This window comes from Vanacampus margaritifer, chromosome 3 (assembly GCF_051991255.1).
Source record: "Vanacampus margaritifer isolate UIUO_Vmar chromosome 3, RoL_Vmar_1.0, whole genome shotgun sequence".
Classification (NCBI taxonomy): Eukaryota; Metazoa; Chordata; class Actinopteri; order Syngnathiformes; family Syngnathidae; genus Vanacampus; species Vanacampus margaritifer.
The window spans coordinates 15,894,764-15,910,481 of record NC_135434.1 but is presented as its reverse complement, the minus strand read 5'-3'; the positions used below and the strand labels follow the sequence as shown (position 1 = coordinate 15,910,481).

Here is a 15,718-nt window from a genome sequence, read left to right as displayed (position 1 = left end):
AAATGACTTACGGGATAATGTATAGTGGATGCAGTGTGTAGTCAGCCAGTCTGGATGTGCAAACATATTTGGCTTGACTTTGAAGGAGGTATTTTGTTTTTTCAACTATGTTTGAAACTCACGATCGGTCGGTATTAGGCCGATACCCGGCCTTATTTCAAGTTATTGGTGCTGATGACCTTTTGTGGCCATTTAACAATCCGGACTTAGAAATTAGAAGCAATAGAAAATTGCCATAAATGTCATGCCATTTTAATGAAAAATGCTATATTGGGATATACAGGTTTTTCTTTAAAATTGTCTGTCATTGTTTTTTTGGGGGAAATTTTATGTATCAAAAGTATGGCTGGGTATCGATTCTAGAGTCCATTTTGATTCGATTTTTTTTCAGATTCGATTCACTTCACTTTAATCTGATAACAATTAATTATGAATTCTTCTTAAATGGGAATGAAATGATAAAAACTCCACAGTTAAATTCCAAAGTAAATTTCAATTATCACCTAATTGTTACACAAACATTGAAATCAGCAAGGATGAGACGAAAATATTTCCATAATTCTAACACAATAATTGTAAAATACATTCAATTTAAAAGATTCGAAATTGTCTAAAAGTGCAATAAATCAGGATCGTCATAAATGTAAGAAAATACTTTTAAATTCATGTGAACAGTAATTTCAAGAAAACTAGGATAAAAAAAAATCTGCTTCTAAAATAATATTTTCTTAAGAATTTGTGTGAAAAATATTAAAATAATCACTTGGTATCGGTATATACCGTGACTACTCAAGACTTGATTTCTCATACTGGTATGGGACTAAAAAAATGTTTTTATATTGAACATCCCTTTTTGAAAATTGAAATGCATACGAAAAGACTAATTTGATCGTCATACTGTGTTTGTGGCATCTCTCTTTAGAGTAGATTCGATTTTGACGCGCCTGGATAAAAACGATTAAATATATTACTCACACTTACTCTATTATGAGGAATTTTGTTAATTTTGTAAGTTTCTCTTCAACAAACAGATCCCAATGTGGATTAATCCTCTTTTTTATTCTTGTCATAAAACTCCAAAGGTGGACCTTTGCCAGCACCATGTTTGAAGTGGAATCGCCCCTCACAAAAAAAAGAAAAAAAGTCAGCTAGTACCAATGTTGCCCAACAATAAATTTCACAGCCAACACTGAAGTAACCGACTCACAGGCCCTATTTGATCAACTCAGTGACATATAGTCACGCCACGTACATTTGACTGCTTTTTCTTAAGATGTATATTCCTTCCCAGGTGCTAACGTACATTTGGAGGCTATAAAATGTTATGCCCATGCTTGCTTGGGATTTCTGAGTACCCTGGCTTTCCCCAGATTCCAAAAACATACATGTTACTGTATGTTGTATGACTAAATTGGCCACAGGTGTGAATGTGAGTATGAATAGTTGTTTGTCTGCAGTGTGTGGGCCCTAATATTGTCTGGTGACCAGCCCAGAGTTGACATTGTGTCTCACCTGAAGTTAGCCGACATAAGCTTCGGCTCACCTGTGACCCTAATGAGGGTGAGGCTAAGCAAGTATAGAAAATGGATGGATACAAAAAATGACTCACTTCCATGTTACTTCTAGGCTCTCTCATTTAATTAGTATCTTCTGCCCACCTGACTTGTTTACTTCACCTCTGGATGTTGTTAACGATGTGAGTCGTTTTCTTGTACAGGAAGATTACGAGGTGACGCCTGACGAAAAAAGAAAAAGCAGAGGGGACCAGATTGTCAAGACCTTTCTTTCCAAACAAGTGAGTTCATTTCTTTTAAATCCGTTGGCGTTGTTATTGAATTGACACAATAATTGTGTAGACTGAGTGTGTATTGCTAAAGAGTATTGTATATGCATGTGTTGATGTAGTCACCTCAGCGTGTGGACATTGCAGAGGTCTTTGCAGATCAGTGCCGAGAGAACCTTGAGCTCAGTCCATGTAAGGAGATCTTCAGCAACTGCCGCAAGTGAGTCACCTTTCCATCTTTACATCCTCTCACCTGCCTGCTGGGCTCACCTGTTTTTTTTTTCACCCATTTCACATGTACAGTGTATAAAGCGTTGGCTTATATGTTATTGCGATGACCGAGCCCCACCTTTTGTGTTTGAAACCAGAGCTGTACACGACTACCTGAGCGGGGCTCCATTCGCAGATTTTGAGAACAGCATGTACTTTGACCGATTCCTGCAGTGGAAGATGCTGGAGAGGTCAGTTCCTGTAAGGTTTATGCAGCGCACCCCCAGAAGGCGCGGGCCCAACTGCAAATAGGAAAATTCTGTCAATGATTGACACTCCCTAAAAAGGGATTAGAACTACCTATATCAATATGTATGTTCAATACCACTTTTTTTTTAGACCGATACAAGTACTCACTGATACCAATACCAAGTGCCAATACCATTAGTACTTATGATACATAAAATTTCGTCCAAAACAATGACAGATATATTTTTTAAATGACCTATATATCCAAATTATAGCAAATTTCCTTAAAAAATAATGAAATTAATAGCTAATTTTTTTTTCAATTTACTCATGAAAGTCATTTTGGAGCACACAATAAAATGAATTTCAAAAAATTGATGAAAAAAATAATCCAGTGGCCAGACAAAAAGTCTCAATCAAACGATATGGTTGGAATATATCGAAGTGCAAAGAATTTAATTTAATACAATAGTGTTCCATGTAATAGCTGTTTAGTGTGTGATGTTGAATTATTTCTTGTTTTGAAATCCTTGCTTTTAATTTGGAAGGCTGCTCTGTATTTCTGTTTCCTGTTTCACAATTGTAAGGTTGGCCACAATTGGCCACCGGGCTATAGTGTGGACACTACTGCGCTAGAGCATCAGTGATACAATCCAGCCCACAGAATAATAATGTCACACCAGGAAGTAGCTCATTAACTAACAAACCGATAGACATACAGTTTTCATTGTTATACTGGCAAAAAGTGCAACAAGCAAGTTTTAGAAGGCAACCGCTGACTTGTGGACGCTCCTAATAGGAGTTGATCACTCTTGGCAGGAAGATCTCTGATGCAGAATGAGCACCGTGTCAGATGCAGCTCCAAGTAAACAGCAGGCTCTCAGAGCATCCTTGATCATATCCGTTGTCTGGAAAGTAAAATTGCACGCAAGAGGCCCCCACCCTGTGCACAGGAAACAGACTCAGGATGGTATTGAGTTGTGCAGATAATATCTCTGCCCTAATCAATAATACGGTACATGAGTATGTATTAATGGGTTTTCCTGTCTCTGTGTTTTGTCAGGCAACCAATCACTAAAGACACTTTCAGACAGTACCGAGTTCTGGGGAAGGGAGGATTTGGAGAGGTGAGAGGTACCAGTTTGTCATATGACACGTGGGCAAAAGTAATGAGACAAGGGTACGAATTTAGGAATGCACTAACTTCAACTTTTTCTCTCTTTTTTTCTTTTCTTTTTTTTCTTCAAACTCATCCAAAAGAGGCTTTTATGAATGTTGCTTTGTGTAAATTTCATGCTGAGCTTTCCCTAAAACATTTCCCACAGAATTGGAAGCAGAGAATTGCTCAAAATGTGTTCCCGTGAGAACTGTTTTCATAGATGTCTCAATACGTTTGTCCATAAAATGAGGTGACAACACATTCCTTATTCATTACGATGTAAATAACGCGTGATGCACTTTTCTTCGTCTCAGGTGTGTGCGTGTCAAGTGCGAGCTACAGGAAAGATGTATGCCTGTAAGAAGCTGGAGAAGAAGAGGATAAAGAAGAGGAAAGGAGAGTCGATGGCGCTGAATGAAAAGCAGATCTTGGAGAAAGTCAACAGTCGATTTGTTGTGAGTAAACATTGAAAAGCGAGTTCCTGTTGTGTCCAAGCCACTTGAAACCATGTGACATGTTCCTCTAGGTGAGTTTAGCGTATGCCTACGAGACCAAAGACGCTCTCTGTCTGGTGCTGACCATCATGAATGGCGGGGACCTGAAGTTTCACATCTACAACATGGGCACGCCGGGCTTTGACAAAGACAGGGTCCAGTTTTATGCTGCTCAGATCTGTTGCGGTCTCAAACATCTTCATAGGGAATCCATTGTCTACAGGTATCAATTGAAAGAGTGTCTATAGAGAGTTGTGATCAAAAGCATCTGGTCATAGTGAAATTTGCTTAATGACCCCCCAAAAAATAATCATGACAATAGTATGTTCTATGCAGCCCTACTAGTCTAAATACGGTATTTTGGTTAATATTGCGTGGAATACGAGTTAAGCATCAAAACCCATCACTTTTTCAGAAGGTGGCAATTTCAACACTTTTTTGCCACATTTTTGCCACTTTTGACATTTGTCGACTGAAGATGACATAACAGTTGCTCAGGTCTCAGGTAACAACCAATCACAGCGCAGCTTCAGAAAACAGGTGAGCTTTGATTGGTCGTTGCCTGAGCCCTGAGCAACATTGATTTCATCTTCAGTTGACAGTAAATGGCAAAATGGCCGATGGATAAAAACAGCTGGATTTTGCTACATAACTCATGTTCCACAAATGTTTAGACTAGTGAGATGACATATAACATATTATTGTCAAGAAATATTTAAGGTTTGACTTATTATTATATAATTATAGTAGGTATGTGTCTGCGTTTACATTATATTTATGGCCATGTTTGAATAAGAAAATCCAAAATATGCTACAATATGCAAATATTTATTCCACCCTGGAAAAAGAATGGTTAAAAAAAAGGAAGTAAAAATCTAAATTAATTTAATAATAACCTTCATGCCCAGGATGAATGTATATAAACTATGACTGATTTACTGTATTTTAGCAGTACTGATTTATTTTGAGTTGTGCATATTATTATTGTTTTTGTCTTTTTTTGCAGAGATTTAAAACCAGAGAACATCCTACTTGACGACAATGGTGGGTTTTGAAGCTGCTCAGATTTCAGTTTTTAGTCTTCAGTTTTGACACTCAGACACTCAGTCAGACTGTTGACTTCAACACTTTGTGATGTAATATGTGCATTTTTGGGGGGAAATGGCAAACATATATTTCAGTACAAGTACTGTATTAAAAATGTAGTGTAAAGAGATGTGTCAAATGGGATACATGCTACTTTAGCCTGGCATTTTTTAAATTCAGTATAATTTTATAGTGATACTTGACTCATTGAGCCTTTTTCAACAGTAAGAATATGATATTTTGTCTATAATTAATGTGATAACTTCATTATTTTTTTAATGAACAATTAATACCTTTATAAACTAATTTGACCACTTGCTGTTGACTGAAGATGATTAAATCCAGAAAACGGGTAAGCCGTGATTGGTCGTTAACTATTTCCTCAGGCCAGGTGATTTCATCTAATTATCAAATTAATTTTGGACAAAATATTAACTTTTTACTGCTGAAAATTAGTTGACAATGAGTCAAATATGCCTGTAGGTTTCTTGGTTGCATGTCTGCCTCACAGTCGAGAGGTACCACGTTCGAAACCCAGTTCAGTGTGGCGCTTGCATGTTCTCCCAGTGCTTGTATTTATGATATCTACACCTATAGATAGAGATGTTCGATACCACTTTTTGTCAAACTGATACCAGTATGAGTATGCAACTCTTATTACCGATACCAATTGTACTTTTGATATGCAAAATTTTCCACACAAAAAAAAGACAACCATTTTGAAAGAAAGACTTATGTATCTCAATGTAGCATTTTTCTTAAAATTACATTATATTAATGGAAGTTTTCTATTCTTATTTCCTAATTTCTAGTTCCTGATTTTAAAACGGCCACAAGAGGGCAGCTGATACTGGTATCGGTCGATGCCTTGAATACAGCCGGGTTGTTTGTTGCAATCATGTCAGTTGTGTAATTATAACAGTAGCAATAGTAGCATTGTTATTGTTGTTCTGCAGGACACATCCGTATTTCTGACCTGGGCCTTGCTATCAAAGTGCCTGAAGGGGAGTTAATCCGAGGGAGGGTGGGGACAGTAGGCTACATGGGTAAGTCTCAATCTGATGAGCATCTCCATTCACACATGCAAGTTGCTCATCTGACAACCCTTTTGGTCACGTTTAGCTCCAGAAGTGATCAACAATGAAAAGTATGCAATGAGCCCCGATTGGTGGGGGCTGGGCTGCCTCGTATACGAGATGACCGCCGGGCGATCGCCATTCCGCGCCCGCAAAGAGCGGGTGAAGCGGGAGGAGGTGGAGAGGAGAGTGCAGGAGGAAGAGGAGGAGTACAATGACAAGTTTACAGAGCACACCAAGGAAATCTGTAGAAGGGTGAGGGGTTGACGGAAAGAGGTTCACATGCAGGATGTTAGACAGGGAATCATATTGTGATTCATCTCTCCTTCAAACTAATCTAGCTGCTTACCAAAGACCCAAAACAGAGGCTGGGGTGCCAGGGGGACAAAGCGGCAGGTGTCAAGGCCCACTCCTTCTTCCAAAACATCAACTTCAAGAGGCTAGAAGCTGGAATAGTGGAGCCTCCCTTTGTGCCTGATGTGAGTAGTCTGATATAGTGTTCCCCGTGATCTGCCGGTTCAACATTTGCAACCCAGCTATATGCTTAAGAATACATTACTCAATACAGAGCTGACGTCACACGCCACCCCACTAGGACCCGCCTCCTAAAGGGAAGGTTAAGTTAAAAAAAAAAACAACTTTTCAATAATATACGTGCCCCCACTGGTCTAAACACAGCATTCTGATTAAGATTGTTTGTGGAATATAAATTAAGCAGCAAAATCCACCCGTTTTTATCCATATCAGGTGGCGGCCATTTTGTCACTTGCTGTTGACTGAAAATGACATCACAGTGCCTAAAGGGCTGATCATTTTCATTTCCTTTATTTAACCAGGTAAGAAACTCCTTGAGATTAATAATCTCTTTTCCAAGAATGACCTGGCCACAGGGGCAACAAAGACACACAATAGGACAACAATTTAAAACGGTCAAAACAACATAATAATCAAATAAAATCAAACTTTATTTATATAGCACCTTTCATACATTAAAATGTAACTCAAGGTGCTGAACAATTAAAACATCCATAGTACAATTGAAAAAAAAAAAAAAGTCATCCCAGAGACCCCAGGCACAGATTGACCGCGGTCCGCCCCACACAGAGTGAAGCGCACCACCTTGGCCCCGGGACAACCACCCGCCCGTAGGACAAGACAAGCCATCCCTTCCAGTGCAGACGCTCCCCCATGACGAAGCACTGGAGGAAAAAACTTAGTAACTAAATAAAAACTGTTAAACGCTAAAAGAAACAAAAAGGCAAAAACAAAGCTAAAAGACAATATAATTAAACATATAAAAGGGGTTTAAAAAAAATCATTTAAATGCCAAACTAAAAAAGTGTGTCTTGAGCCCCCTCTTAAAAACATCAATAGTCTCTGCGGACCTGATGCCCTCCGGCAGGCTTTTCCATAGGCGAGAACCATAGTGTCTTAATGCAGCCTCACCGTGTGTTTTGGTCCTCACCCTAGGAACAGTTAAAAAGGCCGCTGCCAGAGGACCTCAGGAGCCGCGAGGCTTGATACGGTAAAAGCAGGTCAGGTAAATAAGATGGCCCAAGGCCGTTAAGACATTTAAAAATCTAATAAAAGCACCTTCAAATTAATCCTGAAGCACACGGGGAGCCAATGCAGCGATTTTAAAACTGGTGTAATGCGCTCCCGCCCTCTGGTCCTTGTCAGCACACGTGCAGCTGAATTCTGAAGTATCTGTAGGATTGAAATATTCTTTTTGGGAAGACCAGAGAGCAGGGCAATACAGTAATCTAAGTGACAGGAAATAAAAGCATGCATCAGCACCTCCATGTTGGCATGCGAGAGAAACGGGCAATATTCTTAAAATGGTAAAAAAATGACCTTGGCAAATGTTTTTATATCAGGAATAAAAGTAAGCTCAGAGTAAAAAATGACGCCCAAGTTCTTCTCACATTGTGAGGGTTTAAAATCTTGTAGTTTTGGTAAAAGTTTCTCTCTCTGGCCTTCAGGACCGATGACTAAAATCTCTCTGTTTTGTCCTGGTTGACCTGCAGGAAATGTTCTGCCATCCATGACTTATTATCTAAAATACAATTTAAAAAGGTATCAATAGGCCCCATGTCATCAGGAGACATGGCGATGTACAGCTGTGTATCATCAGCATAACTGTGGAAGTTGACACCGTGTCTCCTGATGACTACCCCAAGGGGAAGCATGTAAAGATGAAAAAGTAATGAGCTTAAGATTGAACCTTGGGGAACCCCACATTTAATTCCATGAGTTCCAGAGGAACATGTATCCATATTTACAAAGAAATATCGATCTGTGAGATAGGAATAAAACCAGTTAAAAGCAGTACCAGAGATGCCCAACAGGCTTCTAAGTCTGTTTAATAAAATGTGATGATCTATTGGAGCAAAAGCAGCACTTAAATCCAGTAGCACAAATACTTTTTTTAAGGTCACCATTTCACCTGATATCATTTAAAATCCTTGAAAGAGCAGTCTATGGTACTATAGTTCATACTAAAACCAGACTGATATTTCTCTAAAATATTATTTGTATCTAAAAAAAATAATTTAATTGGATGAAAACATTTTTTTTTCTAAAATCTTACTTAAAAACAGTAACGTGGATACAGGTCGGTAATTATTAAAAATACTGTCGTCCAAATTGCTTTTCTTCAGAAGGGGCTTCACCACTGCCGTTTTAAAGGAGGCAGGAAAGATACCCGTCTGAAGAGAGTAATTGACTATATTTCAAATTTGTTCCTCAAAAAATCCATAAAATGTCTTTAAAAGTGATGTAGGAATTAAATCTAAAAGGCAGGTTGTTGAGTTGACCTGGGAGAAAACTCGACCAAGTGTCCTTGCATCAACCAGGGCAAATCTTTCCAGTGTTTCCTCAGGCTTTTTAAAATCAAGATTGGTTACAAGATCGAAGGTGGAGAAAATAAATGTGGGGTTATTTGAATTAACTGTAATCAGATTTGAAAAATATGATGTTCTTGCCTGTTTGACTGTTTTATTGTAGGATTTGAGTTGTCCGCATAATATTTCATAATGAATTTAAAGTTTACTTCGCATTTTCTTTTTGATTTTTTTAATCTCATAATTTCTCCACGGGTCTTTCATTTTATAGTTTTGGTTAAAAGTGGAGCTACTTCATCCGAAATTGTTTTTAAATTCCTATAAAAATTATCTACAATAAAATCACATGAAGCAGGTAAAATGTAAGCTGGGATTCTCTTAAAAATCTCAATAAAATTTGCAGTCAACTCTGAAGTTCGGTAGCGTTTCCTCACTGTTCTCACCGGGGCCTCCTGGTGATTAAAATTGGCAATGTTAAAAAAATACACAAAAGTGGTCAGAAAGCGAGGTCAACAACAGAGGACACACCAACGAACAGGCCATAAGTTATGACAAAGTCTAAAGTGTGTCCTCTGTTGCGAGTCGGCTGTGTGACATGCTGTTGAAAATCAAGGCAGGTTATAAAAATTGTATTATAAATAGTATGTAAAATCGATTAAAAACTCACTAATAAAAGAAGTGGAGTGATGGGGAGGTCTGTAAACTGAGAATGGGAGGATTGCTATAAACAAAAGCATGATAATCAAACGATAAATAACTGTTCAAAATGACTTCCCTTGAAGCTAACGTTTACCACCCCTGTTAGAAAATAAACTAACATCATTTTAAACAATATATATACAAAATCCTATCAATATATTCAACACATTTGCCAATAGCATTAGTTTCATGGATGTCACATGACCAAACACAGAAAACAGGTGAGCTGTGATGGTCGTTACCTGTGATGTCTTTTTCAGTCGACAGCAAGTAGCAAAGTGGCCGCCCTCTGAGATGCGCAAAAATTGGTGGATTTCTTTTGCCTCATTTATATTCCACAAACACAACAATAATCAGACTGCTGTGTTTAGACTAGTGGGGAAGCATCTGACATATTATTATAAACAACATTTTTGACTTGATGCCCCTTTTAAAGGCACATTAATGTGCACTGACACTACAATATGTTTACAATGTTGTTTAAAGTATGGGAGGGGTAAAACTGTAGAAAAGGTTTTTATATGGTGACTCTTCATAGAGGACAACGGTACAATTCTCTATACTACTGTACACACTGAAGTCCAACCCACTGTACATTTCATCAGATACCCCTGCACATAAAGAGCCCCCAATACATGTTTTATTAAAAGCACTGGCAGTGGGTTATTAATGTAACCGTGTAGCCAGTCTGACATGAAATCACATTATTTTCTTTGAAAGCAGATTTAATGGATGTGTACCTAATGTTGTGGCTGATGAGAGTGTGTGCATGAAACATGCCCTAATTTTCAAGATTCTTTTTGAGGTGAAGAAAAACCTTGCATTTCATCGAATCCTTTTCACGGTTATTGGCCTCTTGCAGCCTCGGGCAGTCTACTGTAAGGATGTGTTGGACATCGAGCAGTTCTCCACAGTCAAGGGAGTAAATTTGGACCAAACTGACAATGACTTCTACTCCAAATTTGCTACGGGCAGTGTTTCCATCCCATGGCAGAATGAGGTGAGCGTGTGTGCCGTGATGGACAAATGATTCATGAAAATTATTTTTGCAGTACACAAATCTCAAGGGAAGAAGTCTCAGTAAAGTTTTGTTTATTTTGTCTATTGCAGTTAGTTTGCAGTGTACACATAAAATGATTTGACTCTGTGTTCATCAACAATGGAGCCGATGTTTGTAATAAGCCAAAGGTCTCCTCTCTTCTCCAGATGATAGAAACGGAGTGTTTCAGAGATCTGAATGTGTTTGGCCCTCAAGGGATGAGACCCCCAGACCTTGACTGGAATCAACCTCCAGAGCCTCCCAGACGCAGCCTGCTGGACAGGATCTTCAGGAGGCACGTACGTAGAAACAATCGCTCATGCATTTTCATACAAACTGCAATTCTAACTTTTCAAATTCTTTTTTTCTTGGCCGTTTTAGCACCAGGAGGTGCCTATTTCCCACAGCCGTGTGCAGTCTTCCAGCGTAAACTCTGTGGACTCGATGTCCAACTCTGCCCCCTAGTGGTGCAGTTACAGCGTGGGAGCCATAAACTCAAAGGGATGATAAAGCTCTGAGGGTTTACCCGCTGCTAATTAGTTCACAGTCGGGTCCCGAGATTGTCTGTTGAAAGTCTCATGGGTCAGCCCATAAGAGGGGGGTCGACCAGACCCAGGTACTCGAGCCATTTTGTTAGTGGGAAGGGCAGAGACGTTTTGAAATATTGGACAAACCCTCTTACCCTCAGGATTGTTGGACAACAGAACATAGCCACTTGTGTTGGTGAAAAGGATAGAAACTAAGCTAATATTTTTTTCAGGGGATCCAGTGTATTATAAAAACCCACTACAAGGAATTGAAAAGTGGGTCTAGGTGATGTTTCTTTTTCCAAAACAAAGTCTTTTACTTACTGGCCTGTACCTAATAGCTATCCAACTATCTATAGTGTCACCATCTGTATACCACTGATAATATTTCTCTGTATTTCCCACCTGTCTTACCTCACGTCACTCCTTTACATTCAGAACTGACCGCCTCCTCCACAACCACTACACTCAGGCCAAAGAATACAGATCAGTTGTGTGATGTTGATTAGTGGTCTGAAGATGTTTAGAATCATATGAGATCAGTATGCGGGCTGTTTGCTCAGTATCGTCACATTTCTAAAATAATGGCCTTAAGTCATAAAAAATAATAATCAGAAAATACTCAAAACTGAACCAACTATAAAATAAAAAAATGAAAATAATTAATAATATTAATAATTTTGCATGAACTGCTCAATCAATTGTAGGTGGCCAGCAGGTGACCATACTATCAAGTGGTGAACTAATAACAAAAAAAAACGATTAATTTTAATAATATGCAAAAAAATAAATATGTTCTATCATATCGTAACATTTTTATATAATAGTAGTTCTAGTAATCCGCGACTTATGTAATGATATTACATAAATCGCGGCGTGTTTTGGGAGGCTCACACGTTCCAGACACTCAAAAGGAGAAGAACTTCGCCGACGTAGTTAGCATCTGGTGGTGCTTGCAGCTAAGGTTGTACTCAATGGGTTGACCGTCGCTTACCTTCCACAGCTGGGCTTGCAGGTGGTCGTCGCTGAGTCCCGTGATTCGGCCTCGTGCCGCTTGTCTCGCCTTACTTTGCGCTTGCTAGCTTTTGCTAACTTCTCTTTCTAGCCGCTTCAGCTAGTTCTTGATTGCCGGGCTGCTCACACACACCAAATAATAATAGTTGGTTGTGTATCACTCTATTTTTGTGAGCTCGTTACTATTTCACAAAGGGCAGCTCATTCCAAAAATGACTTGCCATAGCTGAAAGTTCATATTGAAAATAGCCTGTAAAGTGTCCACCTCCGTTAGCTGATAGTGTGGTCTTCCTACATCGAAACAAAACAGTGACCCATTGTCCTCCCTTCATTTTAGAGAATGTATCGGCCACCCTGTTTCCGTCGGGTGCCGCTAGGTTAGCATTAGCTTCTTGGTCAGAGCAAAAATTCAACCTCACCAACTGCTGAAAGTTCACAAACCGCTGCCACCAGTGTAACACATTTTTTGTGAGGTAGTGAGTGTTATAGTTCCAAGCAAAGGTCGCTGGGAAAGAATGGCACACAAAGAACTCCACGGTAAACTTTATTCAGTGGCTTCGCTCCTGAGTAACTACATTTACTCTCTCAATCCGTCTAATGATTAGACTCTAATCATTCGTCACATCACCACAGGTATCCTTCCGCCAGTACAACTCAATCACAATAGTTCCCCCCAGATAAGAAACAAAATAGGTTCACATAAATACATACGTACATGTTAAAAATCAGCGGTGGCAAATCCAGGTCCAAAAAGTACAAACGTACAAACCCTGCCACAGTTTGACTTTAGCCCCTCGTGCTAGCTAGCTAGCTGCCTAGCAGGTAAACAAGCAACTGGGGAGCTAGCTATGGAGCTAGGTAGCTAGTACCTGGGGCTAAAGCCAAACTGTGGCTGGCTAGCTAGCTTCCTAGCAGGTAAACAAGCACCTGGGGAGCTAGCTAGCTAACACCTGGGGCTAAAGCCAAACTGTGGCAAGGGTTTTTACTTTCTGGACCTCGATTTGCCACCTCTGGTAAAAATAAATCTTACAGTAGTAATTGGTGGTTGGTTTGCGAAGTGTGGCATTCTATTAGTTCACCACTAGATGGCACTAAATAATACTGGCACAACCATCCATCCATCCATTTTCTTGGCCGCTTTTCCTCACTAGGGTCGCGGGGGTGCTGGAGCCTATCCCAGCTGGCTTCGGGCAGTAGGCGGGGTACACCCTGAACTGGTTGCCAGCCAATCGCAGGGCACACAGAGACGAACAACCACACTCACATTCACACCTAGGGACAATTTGGAGAGTTCAATTAACCTGCCATGCATGTTTTTGGAATGTGGGAGGAAACCGGAGTACCCGGTGAAAACCCACGCAAGCACGGGGAGAACATGCAAACTCCACCCAGGAAGGCCGAAGCCCGGACTCGATCTCACGTCCTCTGCACTGGGAGGCGGACGTGCTAACCAGTCAGCCACCGTGCTGCCCACTGGCACAACCAAAACAGGCAATTATTTTATCAAGGTAACGATATGTGAGCTTGCGGCATATCATATAGCTTGCATACCGACACATCTGTCAGACAAATACACATAAACAGCATTGTGAGAATCGTGATGTGTTGTCATTGCATGGACAAGTGTACGTATGGACAGCTGTATCCCTTTGCTTCTGCATACCTCATTCCACTGATGTTTTTGTATACCATACAGCACAGGCATCTCCCTTGGTTTACAGTGTCACTTAATAGTTGACATTATATGTGACATTAAAAAAAAAATGAATATGCTGTACAGGATCAGAATAATTTGTTTTGTTGAGCTCTTATTTTTTCTGCACAGTCACCATGAAGTGGAGAGGAACACATGCACTCAGCCTGACTTAGAAGTTGCACAATTTAAAAATAATTAAATGTCATGTTGGGGGTTTTTTTTTCACCAAAATGAAAATGTTTTACCTCTTAAGGCACATTATTGCATTGGTAATTCCATGCAATGCGCTTTTCTACAATTCAGTTCCAGCATCTGAAATTTTAAGTGTTCTTGCTCCCTTTATGCCTTTTACATTTCAATAATATTGCTGCCTCACTTTTACATGTACTGATTTTTGTATTTTTCTCCTATACATGTTCAAAATGCCTCATCTTGTCTAAAGGCTCTTCATCTTGTTATAGTTCTGAGACTCATTGAGGATGTTAACTATGAATGGTTGATGTTATCTGCATTTTATGTATCTTATCCACTTCATTTATGTCTGGAAGAGGAATGCCGGAGGAAACCAAAATATAACACAAAGATAAAGTGGCCTTCCTGCAGCAGCACAGCCAATTAAAAATGACGAGCATCACCTCGTCTTCCTGTTTTTAAGAACATGTTGTTTTGCTATTTTTAGAGATTGTTTAAAGAATTTTAATTCACCCATCCTGCAAGTCTGATCCCCAACTGCCTATTTCTGTGTACTTGTTATGAGAAAAAACAAACTGAATCAGACTGAAGTGCCTCCTCGTTTGCATGATCTCCCAGACAATGCCCACGCAGACATACGCACTTGTGTGTTCTCCGAATGACTATCGTACTCATGTTTGTGTCACTGGGAACAATACAAATAGACAAGAAGAGAGGAAGTGTTTTGAGAGGTGTGCTGGGTGCATGTGAAAACCAAACCCACTGTGTCTGTCAAGTCCCAATAAACTCTGTGCTTAGTTTGAGTACTCCACGTTATGCACGTCTCTTCATTCAATGCTCTTTCCTTTTACTCCATATAACACATGGAGTAAAAAGTAAAATTATATTTCATCGGTATTGTGTGTTAATTCACAAGATAATTTAACAGTGAGTGTTAATCTTATGATTGGTAAATGATTGATCACAATCAGGGCTGGACTGGCCATCTGGCATACAGGGCAGATGCCCAGTGGGTCCGCATCTTTTGGGCCTGATGCAGTGCTTTTAAATTATTTTACCCCAAGAGACTGGCCCACAATTTAAAGGAACTATTAATCCATTTCGAATATAGACAGCAAACTGAACCAGCATAAGTCAATATCAGTGGCAGAGCTGCGTGCTAGGCGAGGTGATCAGGAATCGGGCCAGGCCGGGGGGGTTTTTACCCGAAGTCCAGCCCTGATCATATAGCCAGTATTTTTGTGCATCTGGATTTGTAAAGAAAACGTTTTTCAAATGGGATCATTGCTGCAAGGGAGCTAGTTTGACCAGTATTTTTTTTTTATGTAAAAAGTTAAAAAGCACTGACTTGAATGCAACTATCTTGACCATTGTTCTTGTGCATGCCGCATTTCTACTCAGCAGCTTGACCAGATACATCACGTAGGTACTACTATATTTCTCATGCTAAAACTGCATTAAGCAAGCAGAATATCCAACTATTCCATATTCCAGTACATTTTGCACAACTGACTCTTCAACTAACTGGCCAATCACAGGCAAGATCGGGAGGACATACTCCATTAATGACTTAAGTATTTGACTGAATAATGGCTTTGGTGTGGAGTATTTTTTTTTTTAACTCACCCTGTTGAAGGCCACAGAGACTGAT

General features: G+C 39.6%; 1 protein-coding gene across 2 annotated transcripts in view; it reads left to right on the top strand.

Annotated features, from left to right (window-relative positions):
* Nucleotides 1-14,873, top strand: part of grk5l (G protein-coupled receptor kinase 5 like) — a 32,389-nt gene extending 17,516 nt beyond the window's left edge. The window contains exons 4-16 of one of the 2 annotated variants that reach the window (XM_077560416.1): nucleotides 1,718-1,795; nucleotides 1,906-2,003; nucleotides 2,152-2,244; nucleotides 3,306-3,369; nucleotides 3,716-3,856; nucleotides 3,928-4,118; nucleotides 4,902-4,939; nucleotides 5,938-6,027; nucleotides 6,104-6,312; nucleotides 6,399-6,536; nucleotides 10,462-10,599; nucleotides 10,806-10,933; nucleotides 11,020-14,873. In XM_077560416.1, the coding sequence (XP_077416542.1) occupies nucleotides 1,718-1,795; nucleotides 1,906-2,003; nucleotides 2,152-2,244; nucleotides 3,306-3,369; nucleotides 3,716-3,856; nucleotides 3,928-4,118; nucleotides 4,902-4,939; nucleotides 5,938-6,027; nucleotides 6,104-6,312; nucleotides 6,399-6,536; nucleotides 10,462-10,599; nucleotides 10,806-10,933; nucleotides 11,020-11,068 (1,455 nt within the window). In that variant the 3' untranslated portion in view covers nucleotides 11,069-14,873. Of the gene's footprint in view, nucleotides 1-1,717; nucleotides 1,796-1,905; nucleotides 2,004-2,151; nucleotides 2,245-3,305; nucleotides 3,370-3,715; nucleotides 3,857-3,927; nucleotides 4,119-4,901; nucleotides 4,940-5,937; nucleotides 6,028-6,103; nucleotides 6,313-6,398; nucleotides 6,537-10,461; nucleotides 10,600-10,805; nucleotides 10,938-11,019 lie in introns of both variants that reach the window. The other variant, XM_077560415.1, reaches the window with a different exon arrangement.
* The last annotated feature ends 845 nt before the right edge of the window (nucleotides 14,874-15,718 follow it).